This window comes from Haemorhous mexicanus, unplaced genomic scaffold (genome assembly GCF_027477595.1).
Source record: "Haemorhous mexicanus isolate bHaeMex1 unplaced genomic scaffold, bHaeMex1.pri scaffold_226_ctg1, whole genome shotgun sequence".
Lineage (NCBI taxonomy): Eukaryota > Metazoa > Chordata > Aves > Passeriformes > Fringillidae > Haemorhous > Haemorhous mexicanus.
Genome location: NW_026776053.1, coordinates 1 through 19,845, shown reverse-complemented (window position 1 = coordinate 19,845; position 19,845 = coordinate 1). Strand labels below are relative to the sequence as shown.

Here is a 19,845-nt window from a genome sequence, read left to right as displayed (position 1 = left end):
GTGGCATTTCCATGGAATTTGGGATTTTTTTTAGTGAAATCTGTGGCATTTTCATGGAATTTGGGATTTCTTTAGTGAAATCTGTGGGATTTTCATGGAATTTGGGATTTTTTTAGTGAAATCTGTGGGATTTTCATGGAATTTGGGATTTCTTTAGTGAAATCTGTGGGATTTTCATGGAATTTGGGATTTTTTTAGTGAAATCTGTGGGATTTTCATGGAATTTGGGATTTCTTTAGTGAAATCTGTGGGATTTTCATGGAATTTGGGTGCATTTTTAGTGAAATCTGTGGGATTTTCGTGGAATTTGGGATTTCTTTAGTGAAATCTGTGGGATTTTCATGGAATTTGGGATTTCTTTAGTGAAATCTGTGGGATTTTCATGGAATTTGGGATTTTTTTAGTGAAATCTGTGGGATTTTCATGGAATTTGGGATTTCTTTAGTGAAATCTGTGGGATTTTCATGGAATTTGGGATTTTTTTAGTGAAATCTGTGGGATTTTCATGGAATTTGGGATTTTTTTTGTGAAATCTGTGGGATTTTCATGGAATTTGGGATTTCTTTAGTGAAATCTGTGGGATTTTCATGGAATTTGGGATTTTTTTAGTGAAATCTGTGGGATTTTCATGGAATTTGGGTGCATTTTTAGTGAAATCTGTGGGATTTTCATGGAATTTGGGATTTCTTTAGTGAAATCTGTGGGATTTTCATGGAATTTGGGATTTTTTTTAGTGAAATCTGTGGGATTTTCATGGAATTTGGGATTTCTTTGGTGAAATCTGTGGGATTTTCATGGAATTTGGGATTTTTTTAGTGAAATCTGTGGGATTTTCATGGAATTTGGGATTTCTTTAGTGAAATCTGTGGGATTTTCATGGAATTTGGGATTTCTTTAGTGAAATCTGTGGGATTTTCATGGAATTTGGGTGCATTTTTAGTGAAATCTGTGGGATTTTCATGGAATTTGGGATTTCTTTAGTGAAATCTGTGGGATTTTCATGGAATTTGGGATTTTTTTAGTGAAATCTGTGGGATTTTCATGGAATTTGGGATTTCTTTAGTGAAATCTGTGGGATTTTCATGGAATTTGGGATTTCTTTAGTGAAATCTGTGGGATTTTCATGGAATTTGGGATTTTTTTAAATGAAATCTGTGGGATTTTCATGGAATTTGGGATTTCTTTAGTGAAATCTGTGGGATTTTCATGGAATTTGGGATTTTTTTAGTGAAATCTGTGGGATTTTCATGGAATTTGGGATTTTTTTAGTGAAATCTGTGGGATTTTCATGGAATTTAGGAATTTTTGAGTGAAATCGGTGGGATTTTCGTGGAATTTGGGATTTCTTTAGTGAAATCTCTGGGATTTTCATGGAATTTGGGATTTCTTTAGTGAAATCTGTGGGATTTTCATGGAATTTGGGATTTCTTTAGTGAAATCTGTGGGATTTTCATGGAATTTGGGATTTTTTTAGTGAAATCTGTGGGATTTTCAGGGAATTTGGGATTTCTTTAGTGAAATCTGTGGGATTTTCATGGAATTTGGTGCATTTTTAGTGAAATCTGTGGGATTTTCATGGAATTTGGTGGCACTTTTAGTGAAATCTGTGGGATTTTCATGGAATTTGGGATTTCTTTAGTGAAATCTGTGGGATTTTCATGGAATTTGGGATTTTTTTAGTGAAATCTGTGGGATTTTCATGGAATTTGGGATTTTTTAGTGAAATCTGTGGGATTTTCATGGAATTTGGGATTTCTTTAGTGAAATCTGTGGGATTTTCATGGAATTTGGGATTTTTTTAGTGAAATCTGTGGGATTTTGATGGAATTTGGGATTTCTTTAGTGAAATCTGTGGGATTTTCATGGAATTTGGGATTTCTTTAGTGAAATCTGTGGGATTTTCATGGAATTTGGGATTTCTTTAGTGAAATCTGTGGGATTTTCATGGAATTTGGGGGCATTTTTAGTGAAATCTGTGGCATTTCCATGGAATTTGGGATTTTTTTTAGTGAAATCTGTGGGATTTTCATGGAATTTGGGATTTCTTTAGTGAAATCTGTGGGATTTTCATGGAATTTGGGATTTTTTTAGTGAAATCTGTGGGATTTTCATGGAATTTGGGATTTCTTTAGTGAAATCTGTGGGATTTTCATGGAATTTGGGATTTTTTTAGTGAAATCTGTGTGATTTTCATGGAATTTGGGATTTCTTTAGTGAAATCTGTGGGATTATCATGGAATTTGGGATTTCTTTAGTGAAATCTGTGGGATTTTCATGGAATTTGGGATTTCTTTAGTGAAATCTGTGGCATTTTCATGGAATTTGGGATTTCTTTAGTGAAATCTGTGGGATTTTCATGGAATTTGGGATTTTTTTAGTGAAATCTGTGGGATTTTCATGGAATTTGGGATTTTTTTAGTGAAATCTGTGGGATTTTCAAGGAATTTGGGATTTTTTTAGTGAAATCTGTGGGATTTTCATGGAATTTGGGATTTTTTTAGTGAAATCTGTGGGATTTTCATGGAATTTGGGATTTCTTTAGTGAAATCTGTGGCATTTTCATGGAATTTGGGATTTCTTTAGTGAAATCTGTGGGATTTTCATGGAATTTGGGATTTTTTTAGTGAAATCTGTGGGATTTTCATGGAATTTGGGATTTCTTTAGTGAAATCTGTGGGATTTTCCTGGAATTTGGGATTTCTTTAGTGAAATCTGTGGGATTTTCATGGAATTTGGGATTTTTTTAGTGAAATCTGTGGGATTTTCATGGAATTTGGGATTTCTTTAGTGAAATCTGTGGGATTTTCATGGAATTTGGGTGCATTTTTAGTGAAATCTGTGGGATTTTCATGGAATTTGGGATTTTTTTAGTGAAATCTGTGGGATTTTCCTGGAATTTGGGATTTCTTCAGTGAAATCTGTGGGATTTTCATGAAATTTGGGATTCCTTTAGTGAAATCTGTGGGATTTTCATGGAATTTGGGATTTCTTTAGTGAAATCTGTGGGATTTTCATGGAATTTGGGATTTTTTTAGTGAAATCTGTGGGATTTTCATGGAATTTGGGGTTTTTTTAGTGAAATCTGTGGGATTTTCATGGAATTTGGGATTTCTTTAGTGAAATCTGTGGGATTTTCATGGAAATTGGGATTTCTTTAGTGAAATCTGTGGGATTTTCATGGAATTTGGGATTTCTTTAGTGAAATCTGTGGGATTTTCATGGAAATTGGGATTTTTTTAGTGAAATCTGTGGGATTTTCATGGAATTTGGGATTTTTTTAGTGAAATCTGTGGGATTTTCGTGGAATTTGGGATTTCTTTAGTGAAATCTGTGGGATTTTCATGGAATTTGATCATTTTTTAGTGGGATTTTTGCTGCTTCTGTAGGATTTCTTAACTTCAGAGTGTTGTAGGATTTCAGGGGGGTCCTGAGCCCCTTTTTTTTGACCCCCCCAGACCACCCTGGGTCCCCTTTTCCGCAATTCCCGGATGGTTCAGTTCCACTTCACCAACAAGGACCTGGAGTCGCTCAAGGGCCTCTACAGGATCATGGGCAACGGCTTCGTAAGGACCCCAAAATCATCCTGGGGAGCCCAAAATCATCCTGGGGAGACCCAAAATTATCCTGGGGACCCCAAAATCATCTTCAGGGAGCCCAAAATCATCCCCAGGGAGCCCAAAATGACCCCCAGGGAGCCCAAAATTATCCTGGGGAGCCCAAAATTATCCTGGGGGGAGCCCAAAATCATCCTGGGGAGACCCAAAATTATCCTGGAGGGACCCAAAATTATCCTGGAGAGACCCAAAATTATCCTGGGGAGCCCAAAATCATCCTGGAGGGACCCAAAATTATCCTGGGGACACCAAAATTATCCTGGGGACACCAAAATTATCCTGGAGAGACCCAAAATTATCCTGGGGGAGCTCAAAATCATCCTGGGGACACCAAAATCACCCCCAGGGACCCCAAAATTATCCTGGAGAGACCCAAAATTATCCTGGGGAGACCCAAAATTATCCTGGGGAGCCCAAAATTATCCTGGAGAGACCCAAAATTATCCTGGGGGAGCACAAAATTATCCTGGGGAGCCCAAAATTATCCTGGAGAGACCCAAAATTATCCTGGGGAGACCCAAAATTATCCTGGAGGGACCCAAAATTATCCTGGAGAGACCCAAAATTATCCTGGGGAGACCCAAAATTATCCTGGGGAGACCCAAAATTATCCTGGAGAGACCCAAAATCATCCTGGGGATGCCAAAATCATCTTCAGGGAGCCCAAAATTATCCTGGGGAGACCCAAAATTATCCTGGGGACCCCAAAATCATCCTGGGGACACCAAAATTGTCCTGGGGAGACCCAAAATTATCCTGGGGACACCAAAATTACCCCCAGGGAGCCCAAAATTATCCTGGAGAGACCCAAAATCATCCTGGGGAGACCCAAAATTATCCTGGAGAGACCCAAAATTATCCTGGGGACACCAAAATCATCCCCAGGGAGCCCAAAATTATCCTGGGGAGACCCAAAATTATCCTGGGGACCCCAAAATTATCCTGGAGAGACCCAAAATTATCCTGGAGAGACCCAAAATTATCCTGGGGGAGCACAAAATTATCCTGGGGACACCAAAATCATCCCCAGGGAGCCCAAAATCATCTTCAGGGAGCCCAAAATCATCCTGGGGAGACCCAAAATTATCCTGGGGACATCAAAATCATCTTCAGGGAGCCCAAAATCATCCCCAGGGAGCCCAAAATCATCCCCAGGGAGCCCAAAATCACCCCCAGGGACCCCAAAATTATCCTGGGGAGACCCAAATTTATCCTGGGGAGACCCAAAATTATCCTGGAGAGACCCAAAATTATCCTGGAGGGACCCAAAATTATCCTGGGGGAGCTCAAAATCATCCTGGAGAGACCCAAAATTATCCTGGGGACACCAAAATTATCCTGGAGAGACCCAAAATTATCCTGGAGAGACCCAAAATTATCCTGGGGAGCCCAAAATTATCCTGGGGACACCAAAATTATCCTGGGGAGACCCAAAATTATCCTGGGGAGACCCAAAATTATCCTGGGGGAGCTCAAAATCATCCCCAGGGACCCCAAAATCATCTTCAGGGGCACCAAAATCATCCTGGGGACACCAAAATCACCCCCAGGGACCCCAAAATCAGCCTGGAGAGACCCAAAATTATCCTGGGGGAGCTCAAAATCATCCTGGGGAGACCCAAAATTATCCTGGGGGAGCTCAAAATCACCCCCAGGGACCCCAAAATCACCCTGGGGAGCCCAAAATTATCCTGGAGAGACCCAAAATTATCCTGGGGAGCCCAAAATCACCCCCAGGGAGCCCAAAATTATCCTGAGGAGACCCAAAATTATCCTGGAGGGACCCAAAATTATCCTGGGGAGCCCAAAATTATCCTGGGGAGATCCAAAATTATCCTGGGGACCCCAAAATCATCCCCAGGGAGCCCAAAATTATCCTGGGGAGCCCAAAATCACCCTGGGGAGCCCAAAATCATCCTGGGGAGCCCAAAATCATCTTCAGGGAGCCCAAAATTATCCTGGGGACACCAAAATTATCCTGGGGACACCAAAATTATCCTGGAGGAGCTCAAGGGCCTCTACAGGATCATGGGCAACGGCTTCGTAAGGACCCCAAAATCATCCTGGGGAGCCCAAAATCACCCCCAGGGAGCCCAAAATCATCCCCAGGGAGCCCAAAATCATCCTGGGGAGACCCAAAATTATCCTGGGGAGACCCAAAATTATCCTGGGGAGCCCAAAATCATCCTGGGGAGCCCAAAATTATCCTGGGGAGCCCAAAATCACCCTGGGGAGCCCAAAATTATCCTGGGGAGACCCAAAATCACCCCCAGGGACCCCAAAATCACCCCCAGGGACCCCAAATCATCCTGGAGAGACCCAAAATTATCCTGGGGGAGCTCAAAATCATCCTGGGGACACCAAAATCATCCCCAGGGACCCAAAAATTATCCTGGGGAGACCCAAAATTATCCTGGGGAGACCCAAAATCATCCTGGGGACACCAAAATCATCTTCAGGGGCACCAAAATCATCCTGGGGGAGCTCAAAATTATCCTGGGGAGCCCAAAATCATCCTGGGGAGACCCAAAATTATCCTGGGGAGACCCAAAATTATCCTGGGGGAGCTCAAAATCATCCTGGGGACACCAAAATCATCTTCAGGGAGTCCAAAATTATCCTGGGGAGAGCCGAAATTATCCTGGAGAGACCCAAAATTATCCTGGGGGAGCTCAAAATCATCCTGGGGATGCCAAAATCATCTTCAGGGAGCCCAAAATTATCCTGGGGAGACCCAAAATTATCCTGGAGAGACCCAAAATTATCCTGGGGACACCAAAATTATCCTGGGGACACCAAAATCATCTTCAGGGACACCAAAATCATCCCCAGGGAGCCCAAAATTATCCTGGGGACCCCAAAATCACCCCCAGGGACACCAAAATCACCCTGGGGACCCCAAAATTATCCTGGGGACACCAAAATTATCCTGGGGAGACCCAAAATTGTCCTGGGGACACCAAAATTATCCTGGGGATGCCAAAATCACCCCCAGGGAGCCCAAAATTATCCTGGAGAGACCCAAAATCATCCTGGGGAGACCCAAAATTATCCTGGAGAGACCCAAAATCATCCTGGGGAGACCCAAAATTATCCTGGAGAGACCCAAAATTATCCTGGGGAGACCCAAAATTATCCTGGGGAGACCCAAAATTATCCTGGGGAGACCCAAAATTATCCTGGGGACCCCAAAATTATCCTGGGGACACCAAAATTATCCTGGGGGAGCTCAAAATTATCCTGGGGAGCCCAAAATTATCCTGGAGAGACCCAAAATTATCCTGGGGGAGCTCAAAATCATCCTGGGGGCACCAAAATTGTCCTGGAGAGACCCAAAATTATCCTGGAGAGACCCAAAATTATCCTGGGGACACCAAAATTATCCTGGAGAGACCCAAAATCATCCTGGGGACACCAAAATTATCCTGGGGACACCAAAATCATCTTCAGGGAGTCCAAAATTATCCTGGGGGAGCTCAAAATCATCCTGGGGGCACCAAAATTACCCTGAGGACATCAAAATTATCCTGGGGAGACCCAAAATTATCCTGGGGAGCCCCAAAATTATCCTGGGGAGCCCAAAATTATCCTGGGGAGACCCAAAATCACCCCCAGGGAGCCCAAAATCATCCTGGGGAGACCCAAAATCATCCTGGGGAGACCCAAAATCATCCTGGGGAGACCCAAAATCATCCTGGGGAGACCCAAAATCATCCCCAGGGAGCCCAAAATCACCCCCAGGGACCCCAAAATCATCTTCAGGGAGCCCAAAATTATCCTGGAGGAGCCCAAAATCATCCCCCAGGTAGCCCAAAATTATCCTGGAGAGACCCAGAATTATCCTGGGGGAGCTCAAAATCATCCTGGGGACACCAAAATCATCCTGGGGATGCCAAAATCATCTTCAGGGGCACCAAAATCATCCTGGGGACATCAAAATCATTCTGGGGACACCAAAATCATCCTGGGGACATCAAAATCACCTGGAGATTTTGGTTCCATTTTGGTCCCATTTTGGCCCCATTTTAGTCCCATTTTAGTTCCATTTTAGTCCCATTTTGGCCCCATTTTGGTCCCATTTTAGTCCCATTTTGGTTCCATTTTGGCCCCATTTTGGTCCCATTTATTCTAATTTTGGCCCCATTTTGGCCCCATTTTGGCCCCATTTTTGCACCATTTTTGCACCATTTTGGTCCCATTTTCCACCATTTTGGTCCCATTCTGGTCCCATTCTGGTCCCATTTTAGTCCCATTTTAGTCCCATTTTGGTCCCATTTTGGCCCCATTCTGGTCCCATTTTGACCCCATTTTGGTCCTGTTTTATTTCCATTTTGGTCCCATTTAGTCCCATTCTGGTCCCATTTTGGTGCCATTTTAGCCCCATTTCAGTCCCATTTTGGTCCCATTTTGGTGCCATTTTAGCCCCATTTTAGTCCCATTTTGGTCCCATTTTGGTGCCATTTTAGCCCCATTTTAGTCCCATTTTGGTGCCATTTTAGCCCCATTTTAGTCCCATTTTGGTCCCATTTTAGCCCCACTTTGGTCCCATTCTGGTCCCGTTTTGGCCCCATTTTGGTGCCATTTTAGCCCCATTTCAGTCCCATTTTGGTCCCATTTTAGCCCCATTTTAGTCCCATTTTTTTGCCATTTTGGCCCCATTTTAGTCCCATTTTAGTCCCATTTTATTCCATTTTAGCCCCATTTCAGTCCCATTTTGGTCCCATTTTGGTGCCATTTTAGCCCCATTTTAGTCCCATTTCAGTCCCATTTCAGTCCCATTTTAATCCCATTTTAGTCCCATTTTAGTCCCATTTTGGTGCCATTTTAGCCCCATTTCAGTCCCATTTTTTTGCCATTTTGGTTCCATTTTAGCCCCAATTTGGTCCCATTTAGTCCCATTTTAGTCCCACTTTGGTCCCATTTTGGCCCCATTCTGGTCCCATTTTAGTCCCATTCTGGTCCCATTTTGGCCCCATTTTGGTTCCATTTTAGTCCCATTTTGGTCCCATTCTGGCCCCATTTTAGCCCCATTTTAGTCCCATTTTTTTGCCATTTTGGCCCCATTTTAGCCCCAATTTGGTCCCATTTAGTCCCATTTTAGTCCCATTTTGGTGCCATTTTAGCCCCAATTTGTTCCCATTTTAGTCCCATTTTAGTCCCATTTTAGTTCCATTTTAGTCCCATTTTAGTTCCATTTTAGTCCCATTTCAGTCCCATTTTGGCCCCATTTTAGTTCCATTTTAGCCCCATTTTAGTCCCATTTTTTTGCCATTTTGGTGCCATTTTAGCCCCATTTTAACCCCATTTTTTTGCCATTTTGGTCCCATTTCAGCCCCACTTTTGTCCCATTTTTTTGCCCTTTTTTTGCCCTTTTTTTCCCTTTTTCTTTGCCATTCTGTGACACTCTGCTGCCCTTCCCCGATGCAGGCGGGCTGCGTGCACTTCCCTCACACGGCCCCGTGCGAGGTTCGCGTTCTGATGCTCCTCTACTCGTCCAAAAAGAAAATTTTCATGGGTTTGATCCCCAACGACCAGAGCGGCTTCGTCAACGGCATCCGCCAGGTCATCACCAACCACAAGCAGGTGCAGCAGCACAAGATGGACCAGCAGCGTGGGGTGAGACCCCAAAAACGCCCCAAAACGCCCCAAAATACCCCAAAATACCCCCAAAATCCCTCTAAACACCACAAAATACCCCAAAAAATACCCCTAAACACCCCTAAATACCCTAAAACACCCCAAAATACCCCAAAAACATCCCCAAACCACCCCCAAATATCCCTAAATAACACCTAAATGCCCCAAACCACCCCAAAATACCCCAAAAACATCCCCAAACCACCCCTAAATAACCCCAAAATACCCCAAACCACCCCAAAATACCCCAAAAACATCCCCAAACCACCCCCAAATATCCCTAAATAACCCCTAAATACCCCAAACCACCCCAAAATACCCCAAAAACATCCCCAAATCACCCCTAAATAACCCCAAAATACCCCAAACCACCCCAAAATACCCCAAAAACATCCCCAAACCACCCCCAAATATCCCTAAATAACCCCAAAATTCCCCAAACCACCCCAAAACACCCCAAAACGCCCCAAAATACCCCCAAAATCCCTCTAAACACCACCAAAACACCCCAAAATACCCCAAAACAACCTAAATACTCCAGAAACACCCTCAAAACACCCCAAAATACCCCAAAAACATCCCCAAATCACCCCTAAATAACCCCAAAACACCCCAAAAATACCCCAAAATACCCCAAAAACATCCCCAAACCACCCCCAAATATCCCTAAATAACCCCAAAATGCCCCCAAACACCCCAAAATACCCCAAAACACCCAAAAACACCCCAACGACACCCCCAAATACCCCTAAATACCCCAAAACACCCCCAAATACCCTTAAATACCCCAAAACACCCCGAAAGCACCTCAAAACACCCCCAAATACCCCTAAATACCCCCAAAACACCCCGTAATACCCCAAAATACCCCCAAAAATACCCCTAAATACCCCAAAAACATCCCCAAACCACCCCCAAATATCCCTAAATAACCCCAAAATACCCCAAACCACCCCAAAATACCCCAAAAACATCCCCAAACCACCCCCAAATATCCCTAAATAACCCCAAAATACCCCAAAATACCCCAAAATACCCCCAAAATCCCTCTAAACACCACAAAAACACCTCAAAATACCCCAAAACCACCTAAATACTCCAGAAACACCCCCAAAACACCCCAAAATACCCCAAAAACATCCCCAAACCACCCCCAAATATCCCTAAATAACCCTAAAATACCCCAAAATACCCCAAACCACCCCCAAATACCCTTAAATACCCCAAAATATTTCAAAAGCACCCCTAAAACACCCCCAAAACACCCCTAAATACCCCAAAATACCCCTAAATACCCCAGAATACCCCCAAAATACCCGAAAAATACCCCAAAACACCCCAAAACACCCTAAAATACCCCAAAATACCCCGAAAGCACCTTAAAACACCCCCAAATACCCCAAACACCCCAAAATACCCCCAAAACATCCCAAAATACCCCCAAACACCCTAAAATACCCCAAAATACCCCAAAAAAATACCCCTAAACACCCCAAAATACCCCGAAAACATCCCCAAACCACCCCCAAATATCCCTAAATAACCCCAAAATTCCCCCAAACACCCCAAAATACCCCAAAACACCCCAAAATACCCCAAAACACCCCAAAATATTTCAAAAGCACCCCTAAAACACCCCCAGACACCCCTAAATACCCCCAAAATACCTGAAAAATACCCCAAAATACCCCCAAAATACCCCTAAATACTCCAAAACACCCCAAAATACCCCAAAATACCCCAAACACCCCAAAATACCCCCAAAACATCCCAAAATACCCCAAAATACCCAAAAAATACCCCTAAAACACCCCAAACTCCTACAGAGCTCATCCATCCCTTCCAGATTTCTTTTTGGCAGGATCTTCCCCCTTTAACCCCATTTTAACACCCCAAATTCCCATTATTTTACCAATTTTTACCCATTTTCCCCCCTTTTTCTAATTATTAATCCCATTTTTTCCCGTTTTTCCCATTTTTAACCCCATTTCCCCCTCAGAACAAGGAAGAGGCCCTACCAGGAGGACCTGGGCCGCCTGGGGACTCTCAAACCCCATTTTTCCCACCTTTAACCCAAATTTTTCTCCTTAAATCCCATTTTAACACTGCCAAATCCCATTCTTTTACCTCATTTTACCCTTTTTTATCCATTTTTGTCTATTTTTCCCATTTTTAACCCCATTTTCCCCTCAGAACAAGGAAGAGGCCCTACCAGGAGGACCTGGGCCGCCTGGGGACTCCCAAACCCCATTTTTCCCACCTTTAACCCAAATTTTTCTCCTTAAATCCCATTTTAACACTGCCAAATCCCATTCTTTTACCTCATTTTACCCTTTTTTATCCATTTTTGTCTATTTTTCCCATTTTTAACCCCACTTTCCCCTCATAACAAGGAAGAGGCCCTACCAGCAGGACCTGGGTTTCGGCCTGGGCCACCTGGGACTCCTAAACCCCATTTTTTCCCATTTAATCCCATTTTAACCCCCCAAATCCCATTCTTTTACCAATTTTTACCAATTTCCCCCCCTTTTTCTAGTTTTTAATCCCATTTTTTCCTCATTTTTCCCATTTTTAACCCCATTTTCCCTTCAGATCAAAGAAGAGGCCTACCAGCAGGATCTGAGCCTTCAGAGACCCCCCCCCAAACCCCATTTTCCCCACTTTTAACCCCACCAAATCCCTTTTTTTATTCTTTTTTTTCCCCCCTTTAACCCTTTATGAGTTGATTCCCCCAATTACCTCCCAAACCCTATTTTGGGAGTATTTTTGATGCCAATTTTGTGGGGTTTTTCTCCCCTCCCAACGCCCCCATCCCTTTCTTGGGGGTCATTCCTGCCCCCCACTCTTTTTGGGGTCTCTCTGCTGTCCCCAAACCCCTCAAATTTTCCTGTCCCCACAGCTGGGGGGCTCAGCCCCTGTTCCTGGGGCTCCCCCATTCCTGCCTAAGCAGCCGGGGACTCTCCCTGTGACATCAGGGGTGCAGCCGCAGGTAAAGGAGAATTTCAAGTGGTTTTTGTGGGATTTGGGGTGGTTTCGGTGGGATTTGGGGTGGTTTCGGTGGGATTTTCTCTTCTTATGTTTTCAACCTTTTTTTCTCACATTTTCCACTCTTTTTTCCCCTCACATTTCCCTCTCTTTGCCCTCTCACATTTCCCTCTCTGTTCCCCTCATGTTCTCCACCCTTTTCCCCCCTCACATTTCCCCCTTTTTCCCCCTCACATTTCCCTTTTCCCCCTCACATTTCCCACTCTTTTCCCCCTCACATTTCCCTTTTTCCCCCTCACATTTCCCCCTTTTTCCCCCTCACATTTCCCACCCTTTTCTCCCCTCACAATTCCCACCCTCTTCTCTCCTCACCTTTCCATTTAAGGTGTGTTTTGTGGGATTTGAGGTGGTTTCTGTGGGATTTTGAGTGGTTTTTGTGGCAAAAACCCTGGATGGGTTTTTTCGCATCTCCCGCCTTTTTATTCCTACCTGTTTCTTGCCTTCTTTCTTCTCTTATGTTTTCAGCCTTTTTTCCTGTAATTTTTTTCCTCACATTTTCCACTCTTTTCCCCCTCACATTTTCCACTCTTTTCCCCCTCACGTTTTCCCGCCCTTTTCTCCCCTCACGTTTTCCCGCCCTTTTCTCCCCTCACGTTTTCCCGCCCTTTTCTCCCCTCACGTCTCCGTCTCTTTCCCCCCTCACATTTCCCTTTTCCCCCTCACATTTCCTACATTTTCTCCCCTCAAATTTCCCACCTTTTCCCCCTCATATCTCCTGTTTGTCTCTACCTGTTTGCCTTCTTTCTCCTCTTATGTGTTCAGCTCTTTCTCCTGCCTTTTTTTCTCACATTTTCTGCTCTTTTCCCCCTCATGTTTCCATTTCCTCCCCTCACATTTCCCACCTTTTCTCCCCTCACATTTCCCTCTCTTCTTCCCCTCACATCTCCTTTTTGCCCGTTTCCTGTTTTTCATCTCCTCCTGTCTTTTCAGCTCTTTCTCCTGCCCTTTTTTCAGTTTTTTTTTCCTTTTTTTCAGCTTTTTTCCTCTCACATTTACCATCCTTTTTCTCCCCTCACGTTTTCCCGCCCTTTTCTCCCCTCACGTTTTCCCGCCCTTTTCTCCCCTCACGTTTCCCTCTCCTCTTCCCCTCACATCTCCTTTTTGTCCCTGTTTCCTGCCTTCCTTCTCCTCCTAGCTTTTCAGCTCTTTATCCTACCCTTTTTTTCAGTTTTTTCCTTTTTTTCAGCCTTTTTCCCCTCACATTTACCACCCTTTTTCTCCCCTCACGTTTCCCGCCCTTTTCTCCCCTCACGTTTCCCGCCCTTTTCTCCCCTCACGTTTCCCGCCCTTTTCTCCCCTCACATTTCCCGCCCTTTTCTCCCCTCACGTTTCCCGCCCTTTTCTCCCTCACATTTCCATTTGAGATTATTTTTGAGCAACTTGGGGTGGTTTTTTGTGAAATTTGAGATGGATTTAGGCTCTGTGCCCCCCACCCAGGTGAGCCCAGGCCTGGCGCAGGTCGGGATCATGGAGGAGCAGCAGCGGCAGCAGAGCCTGGTCTGGAGGATTTTGGGGTTTTTTGGGGTTTTTGGGACATTTTAGGGGGTCCTAGAGGGGCTTGGGTGTCCTGGATGGGTCGAGGGGTGGGCTTGGATGAATTTTGGGGTGATTCAGGGGGTCCTCCATGAGTTTTTGGGGTTTTGGGGGGACCCTGGTTGAGGTTAAGTGGTCCTGGATGATTTTTGGGTCTCCTGGATGGGTTGGAGATTGGGCTTGGATGAATTTTGGGGTGATTTGAGGTGGTCCTGAGTGAGTTTTTGAGGTTTTGGGGGACCCTGGTTGTGTTTGGGGAGTCCTGGATGATTTTGGGTGGTTCTTGGATGGGTTTTAGGGTGAGCTTGGATGAATTTTGGGGTGATTCAGGGGGTCCTCCATGAGTTTTTGGGGTTTGGGGGGGACCCTGGTTGAGGTTAAGTGGTCCTGGATGATTTTGGGTGGTTTTTGGATGGGTTGGGGATTGGGGTTGGAGGAATTTTGGGGTGATTTGAGGTGGTCCTGCTGATTTTTTGGGGACCCTGGTTGGGTTTGGGGAGTCCTGGATGATTTTGGGAGGTTCTTGGATGGGTTTTGGGGTGAGCTTGGATGAATTTTGGGGTGATTTGGGGGGTCCTGCTGATTTTGGGGGGACCCTGATTGGTTTTAAGGAGTCCTGGATGATTTTGGGGTCTCCAGGATGGGTTGGAGATTGGGCTTGGATGAATTTTGGGGTGATTTGAGGTGGTCCTGAGTGAGTTTTTGAGGTTTTGGGGGACCCTGGTTGTGTTTGGGGAGTCCTGGATGATTTTGGTTGGTTTTTGGATGGGTTTTAGGGTGAGCTTGGATGAATTTTGGGGTGATTTGAGGTGGTCCTGCTGATTTTTTGGGTGGACCCTGATTGGTTTTGAGGAGTCCTTGCCTGGGTTTGAGGGATTTTTTTTTTTTGGGGGGTGTCTTGAATTGAAACCTACAAGAATTTTGCCATTTTTTTGGACATTTTATGACCCTAGAACATTTTGGGGTGATTTTCCAACACCCCCTTTTCCCCCCCTCCTCTCCCCCAGTTACAACTCCGTGCACAACAACAACAACAACAACAACAACAACAACAACAACAACCACAACCCCCCCAAGCCCCTCCTGCAGCTCCTGCACCTCCCCCAGCCCCCCAAAATCCAGGACCCCCCCAAGCTGGACCCCCCCAGCCCAACCAGGCCGGGGGGGGGGCTCTGCTGCGCCCCCAAAATCCGGGGGCCAACCCCCAACTTCGGAGCCTCCTGCTCAGCCAGCAGGTGAGTGACCCCCCCTCCCCAAAAAAAACCCCAAAAAATAGAGATTCCACCCCAAAATTGGGACCCCCCCCCCCCAAAAATCAGAGACCCCCACCTCAAGATGATTTATTGAGGGGGGGGATTGGGATTTTGGGGGGTCTGAAAATTTGGGGGGGGGGAATTAAAGGAGGAATTTGGGGCTGGGAATTTTGGGGAGGGGGGCTCTAAAATTTGGGGGGTGGGGGGAATTTTAGGAGGAATTTGGGGCTGGGAATTTTGGGGAGGGGGATTTGGGGGGGCTCCAAAAATTTGGGGGTGGGGGGGAATTTTAAGAGGAATTTGGGGCTGGAAATTTTTGGGGGGGCTCTAAAAGTTTGAGGGGGGTGGGAGAGAATTTTTGAGGATTTTCTGGAGGAATTTGGGGCTGGGAATTTTTGGGGGGGCTCTAAAAATTTGGGGGTGGGGGGAATTGAAGGAGGAATTTGGGGCTGGGATTTTTTGGGAGGGGGCTCTAAAAATTTGGGGGTGGGGGGAATTTTAGGAGGAATTTGGGGCTGGGAATTTTTGGGGAGGGGGCTCTAAAAATTTGGGGGTGGGGGGAATTTTAGGAGGAATTTGGGGCTGGGAATTTTTGAGGAGGGGGCTCTAAAAATTTGGGGGTGGGGGCGAATTTTAGGAGGAATTTGGGGCTGGAAATTTTGGGGAGGGGTCTCTAAAAATTTGGGGGTGGGGGGAATTTTAGGAGGAATTTGGGGCTGGGAATTTTTGAGGAGGGGGCTCTAAAAATTTGGGGGTGGGGGGAATTTTAAGAGGAATTTGGGGCTGGAATTTTTAGGGGGGGGCTCTAAAAATTTGAGGGGGGTGGGAGAGAATTTTTGGGGATTTTCTGGAGGAATTTGGGGCTGGGAATTTTTTGGGAGGGGGCTCTAAAAATTTGGGGATGGGGGGAATTTTAGGAGGAATTTGGGGCTGGAAATTTTTGGGGAGGGGGCTCTAAAAATTTGGGGATGTGTGAGAAAATTTTAGGAGGAATTTGGGGCTGGAATTTTTGGGGAGGGGGCTCTAAAAATTTGGGGGTGGGGGGAATTTTAAGAGGAATTTGGGGCTGGAATTTTTGGGGGGTTCTAAAAATTTGAGGGGGGTGGGAGAGAATTTTTGGGGATTTTCTGGAGGAATTTGAGGCTGGAAATTTTTTGGGAGGGGGCTCTAAAAATTTGGGGATGGGGGGAATTTTAGGAGGAATTTGGGGCTGGAAATTTTTGAGGAGGGGGATTTGGGGGGGGCTCTAAAAATTTGGGTGTGGGGGAATTTTAAGGGGGAATTTGGGGCTGGGAATTTTGGGGAGGGGGCTCTAAAAATTTGAGGGGGGTGGGAGAGAATTTTTGGGGATTTTCTGGAGGAATTTGGGGCTGGGATTTTTTGAGGAGGGGGCTCTAAAAATTTGGGGGTGGGGGGAAATTTTAGGAGGAATTTGGGGCTGGGAATTTTTGGGGAGGGGGCTCCAAAAGTTTGAGGGTGGTGGGAATTTTAGGAGGAATTTGGGGCTGGAATTTTTTGGGGGGGGCTCTAAAAATTTGGGGATGTGTGAGGAAATTTTAGGAGGAATTTGGGGCTGGGAATTTTTGAGGAGGGGGCTCTAAAAATTTGGGGGTTGGGGGAATTTAAGGAGAAATTTGGGGCTGGGAATTTTTGAGGAGGGGGATTTGGGGGGGCTCTAAAAATTTGGGGGTGGGAGGAATTTTAGGAGGAATTTGGGGCTGGAATTTTTTGGGGGGGGGCTCTAAAAATTTGGGGATGTGTGAGGAAATTTTAGGAGGAATTTGGGGCTGGAATTTTTGGGGAGGGGGCTCTAAAAATTTGAGGGTGGGGGAAATTTTAGGAGGAATTTGGGGCTGGAATTTTTGGGGAGGGGGGCTCTAAAAATTTGAGGGGGGTGGGAGAGAATTTTTGGGGATTTTCTGGAGGAATTTGGGGCTGGGAATTTTTTGGGGAGGGGGCTCTAAAAATTTGGGGGTGGGGGGAATTTTAGGAGGAATTTGGGGCTGGAAATTTTTGGGGGTCTCTAAAAATTTGGGGATGGGGGGGATTTTAGGAGGAATTTGGGGATGGGAATTTTGGGGAGGGGGCTCTAAAAATTTGGGGGTGGGGGGAGAAATTTTAAGAGGAATTTGGGGCTGGGATTTTTTTTTGGGGGGGCTCTAAAAGTTTGAGGGGGGTGGGAGAGAATTTTTGGGGATTTTCTGGAGGAATTTGGGGCTGGGATTTTTTGGGGAGGGGGCTCTAAAAATTTGGGGGTGGGGGGAATTTTAGGAGGAATTTGGGGCTGGGAATTTTTGGGGGGGGGGCTCTAAAAATTTGGGGGTGGGGGGAATTTTAAGAGGAATTTGGGGGCTGGAATTTTTTGGGGAGGGGGCTCTAAAAATTTGGGGGTGGGGGGAATTTTAGGAGGAATTTGGGGCTGGAAATTTTGGGGAGGGGGTTCTAAAAATTTGGGGGTGGGGGGGAATTTTTAGGAGGAATTTGGGGCTGGAAATTTTTTGGGAGGGGGCTCTAAAAATTTGAGGATGTGTGAGGAAATTTTAGGAGGAATTTGGGGCTGGAAATTTTTGAGGAGGGGGCTCTAAAAATTTGGGGGTGGGGGGAATTTTAGGAGGAATTTGGGGCTGGGATTTTTTTGGGGAGGGGGCTCTAAAAATTTGGGGGTGGGGGGAATTTTAGGAGGAATTTGGGGCTGGAATTTTTTGGGAGGGGGCTCTAAAAATTTGGGGGTGGGGGGAATTTTAGGAGGAATTTGGGGCTGGGAATTTTTGGGGAGGGGGCTCTAAAAATTTGGGGGTGGGGGCGAATTTTAGGAGGAATTTGGGGCTGGGAATTTTTGAGGAGGGGGCTCTAAAAATTTGGGGGTGGGGGGAATTTTAGGAGGAATTTGGGGCTGGGAATTTTGGGGAGGGGTCTCTAAAAATTTGAGGGGGGTGGGAGAGAATTTTTGAGGATTTTCTGGCGGAATTTGGGGCTGGAATTTTTGGGGGGGCTCTAAAAATTTGAGGGTGGGGGGGAATTTTAGGAGGAATTTGGGGCTGGGAATTTTTGGGGAGGGGGCTCTAAAAATTTGGGGGTTGGAGGGAATTTTAGGAGGAATTTGGGGCTGGGATTTTTTGGGAGGGGTCTCTAAAAATTTGGGGGTGGGGGGAATTTTAGGAGGAATTTGGGGTTGGGAAATTTTTGGGGAGGGGGCTCTAAAAATTTGGGTGTGGGGGAATTTTAGGAGAAATTTGGGGCTGGAATTTTTGGGGACGGGGCTCTAAAAATTTGGGGGGGGTGGGAGAGAATTTTTGGGGATTTTATGGAGGAATTTGGGGCTGGGATTTTTTGAGGAGGGGGCTCTAAAAATTTGGGGGTGAGGGGAATTTTAGGAGGAATTTGGGGCTGGGAATTTTGGGGAGGGGGCTCTAAAATTTGGGGGTGGGGGGAATTAAAGGAGGAATTTGGGGCTGGAAATTTTTTTTGGGGAGGGGGCTCTAAAAATTTGGGGGTGGGGGGGATTTTAAGAGGAATTTGGGGCTGGAATTTTTGGGGAGGGGGCTCTAAAAATTTGAGGGGGGTGGGAGAGAATTTTTGGGGATTTTCTGGAGGAATTTGGGGCTGGGAATTTTTTGGGGAGGGGCTCTAAAAATTTGGGGATGGGGGAATTTTAGGAGGAATTTGGGGCTGGAAATTTTGGGGAGGGGGCTCTAAAAATTTGGGGGTGGGGGGAATTGAAGGAGGAATTTGGGGCTGGGATTTTTTGGGGAGGGGGCTCTAAAAATTTGAGGGTGGGGGAAATTTAGGAGGAATTTGGGGTTGGGAATTTTTGGGGGGGGGGCTCTAAAAATTTGGGGGTGGGGGGAATTTTAGGAGGAATTTGGGGCTGGGAATTTTGGGGAGGGGGCTCTAAAAATTTGAGGGGGTGGGAGAGAATTTTTGAGGATTTTCTGGAGGAATTTGGGGCTGGAATTTTTTGGGGAGGGGTCTCTAAAAATTTGGGGTTGGGGAAATTTTAAGAGGAATTTGGGGCTGGGGAATTTTTGGGGAGGGGGCTCTAAAAATTTGGGGATTGGGGTGGGAGAGAATTTTTGGAGATTTTCTGGAGGAATTTGAGGCTGGAAATTTTTTGGGGAGGGGGCTCTAAAAATTTGGGGGTGGGGGGAATTTTAGGAGGAATTTGGGGCTGGGAATTTTTGGGGAGGGGGCTCTAAAAATTTGGGGGTGGGGGGAATTTTAGGAGGAATTTGGGGCTGGAAATTTTGGGGAGGGGGCTCTAAAAATTTGGGGGTGGGGGGAATTTTAGGAGGAATTTGGGGCTGGAAATTTTGGGGAGGGGGCTCTAAAAATTTGGGGGTGGGGGGAATTTTAGGAGGAATTTGGGGCTGGAAATTTTGGGGAGGGGGCTCTAAAAATTTGGGGGTGGGGGGAGAAATTTTAAGAGGAATTTGGGGCTGGAAATTTTTGGGAGGGGGCTCTAAAAATTTGGGGATTGGGGGGAATTTTAAGAGGAATTTCGGGCTGGGAATTTTTTTGGGGAGGGGGCTCTAAAAATTTGAGGGGGGTGGGAGAGAATTTTTGGAGATTTCCTGAAGGAATTTTGGGGCAAAACTAAAAATTTAAGTTTGGGAAAATCACTAAAAATGTTGAGGGGGGGGGTCCGGGATGGGATTGTTCATTTTTGGGTGCCCCCCTGACCCCTCCCCGTGTCCCCCCCAGCCCCAAGGTGGGGTCCCCCCCCCCGGCGCAGCCCCTGCACCACCTGCAGCCCCCCCCGGGAC

General features: G+C 45.7%; 1 protein-coding gene across 1 annotated transcript in view; it reads left to right on the top strand.

Moving 5' to 3' along the window:
• LOC132322969 (mediator of RNA polymerase II transcription subunit 25-like) overlaps positions 1 to 19,840 on the top strand; it is a gene marked incomplete at its 3' end in the record, with an annotated part of 28,152 nt that extends 8,312 nt beyond the window's left edge. Inside the window, exons 2-7 of the mRNA XM_059837734.1 lie at positions 3,456 to 3,563; positions 9,042 to 9,230; positions 12,151 to 12,240; positions 13,734 to 13,793; positions 14,837 to 15,064; positions 19,784 to 19,840. Coding sequence (XP_059693717.1) covers positions 3,456 to 3,563; positions 9,042 to 9,230; positions 12,151 to 12,240; positions 13,734 to 13,793; positions 14,837 to 15,064; positions 19,784 to 19,840 — 732 coding nt within the window. The remainder of the gene's footprint in view (positions 1 to 3,455; positions 3,564 to 9,041; positions 9,231 to 12,150; positions 12,241 to 13,733; positions 13,794 to 14,836; positions 15,065 to 19,783) is intronic.
• Between the last annotated feature and the right edge of the window lie 5 nt (positions 19,841 to 19,845).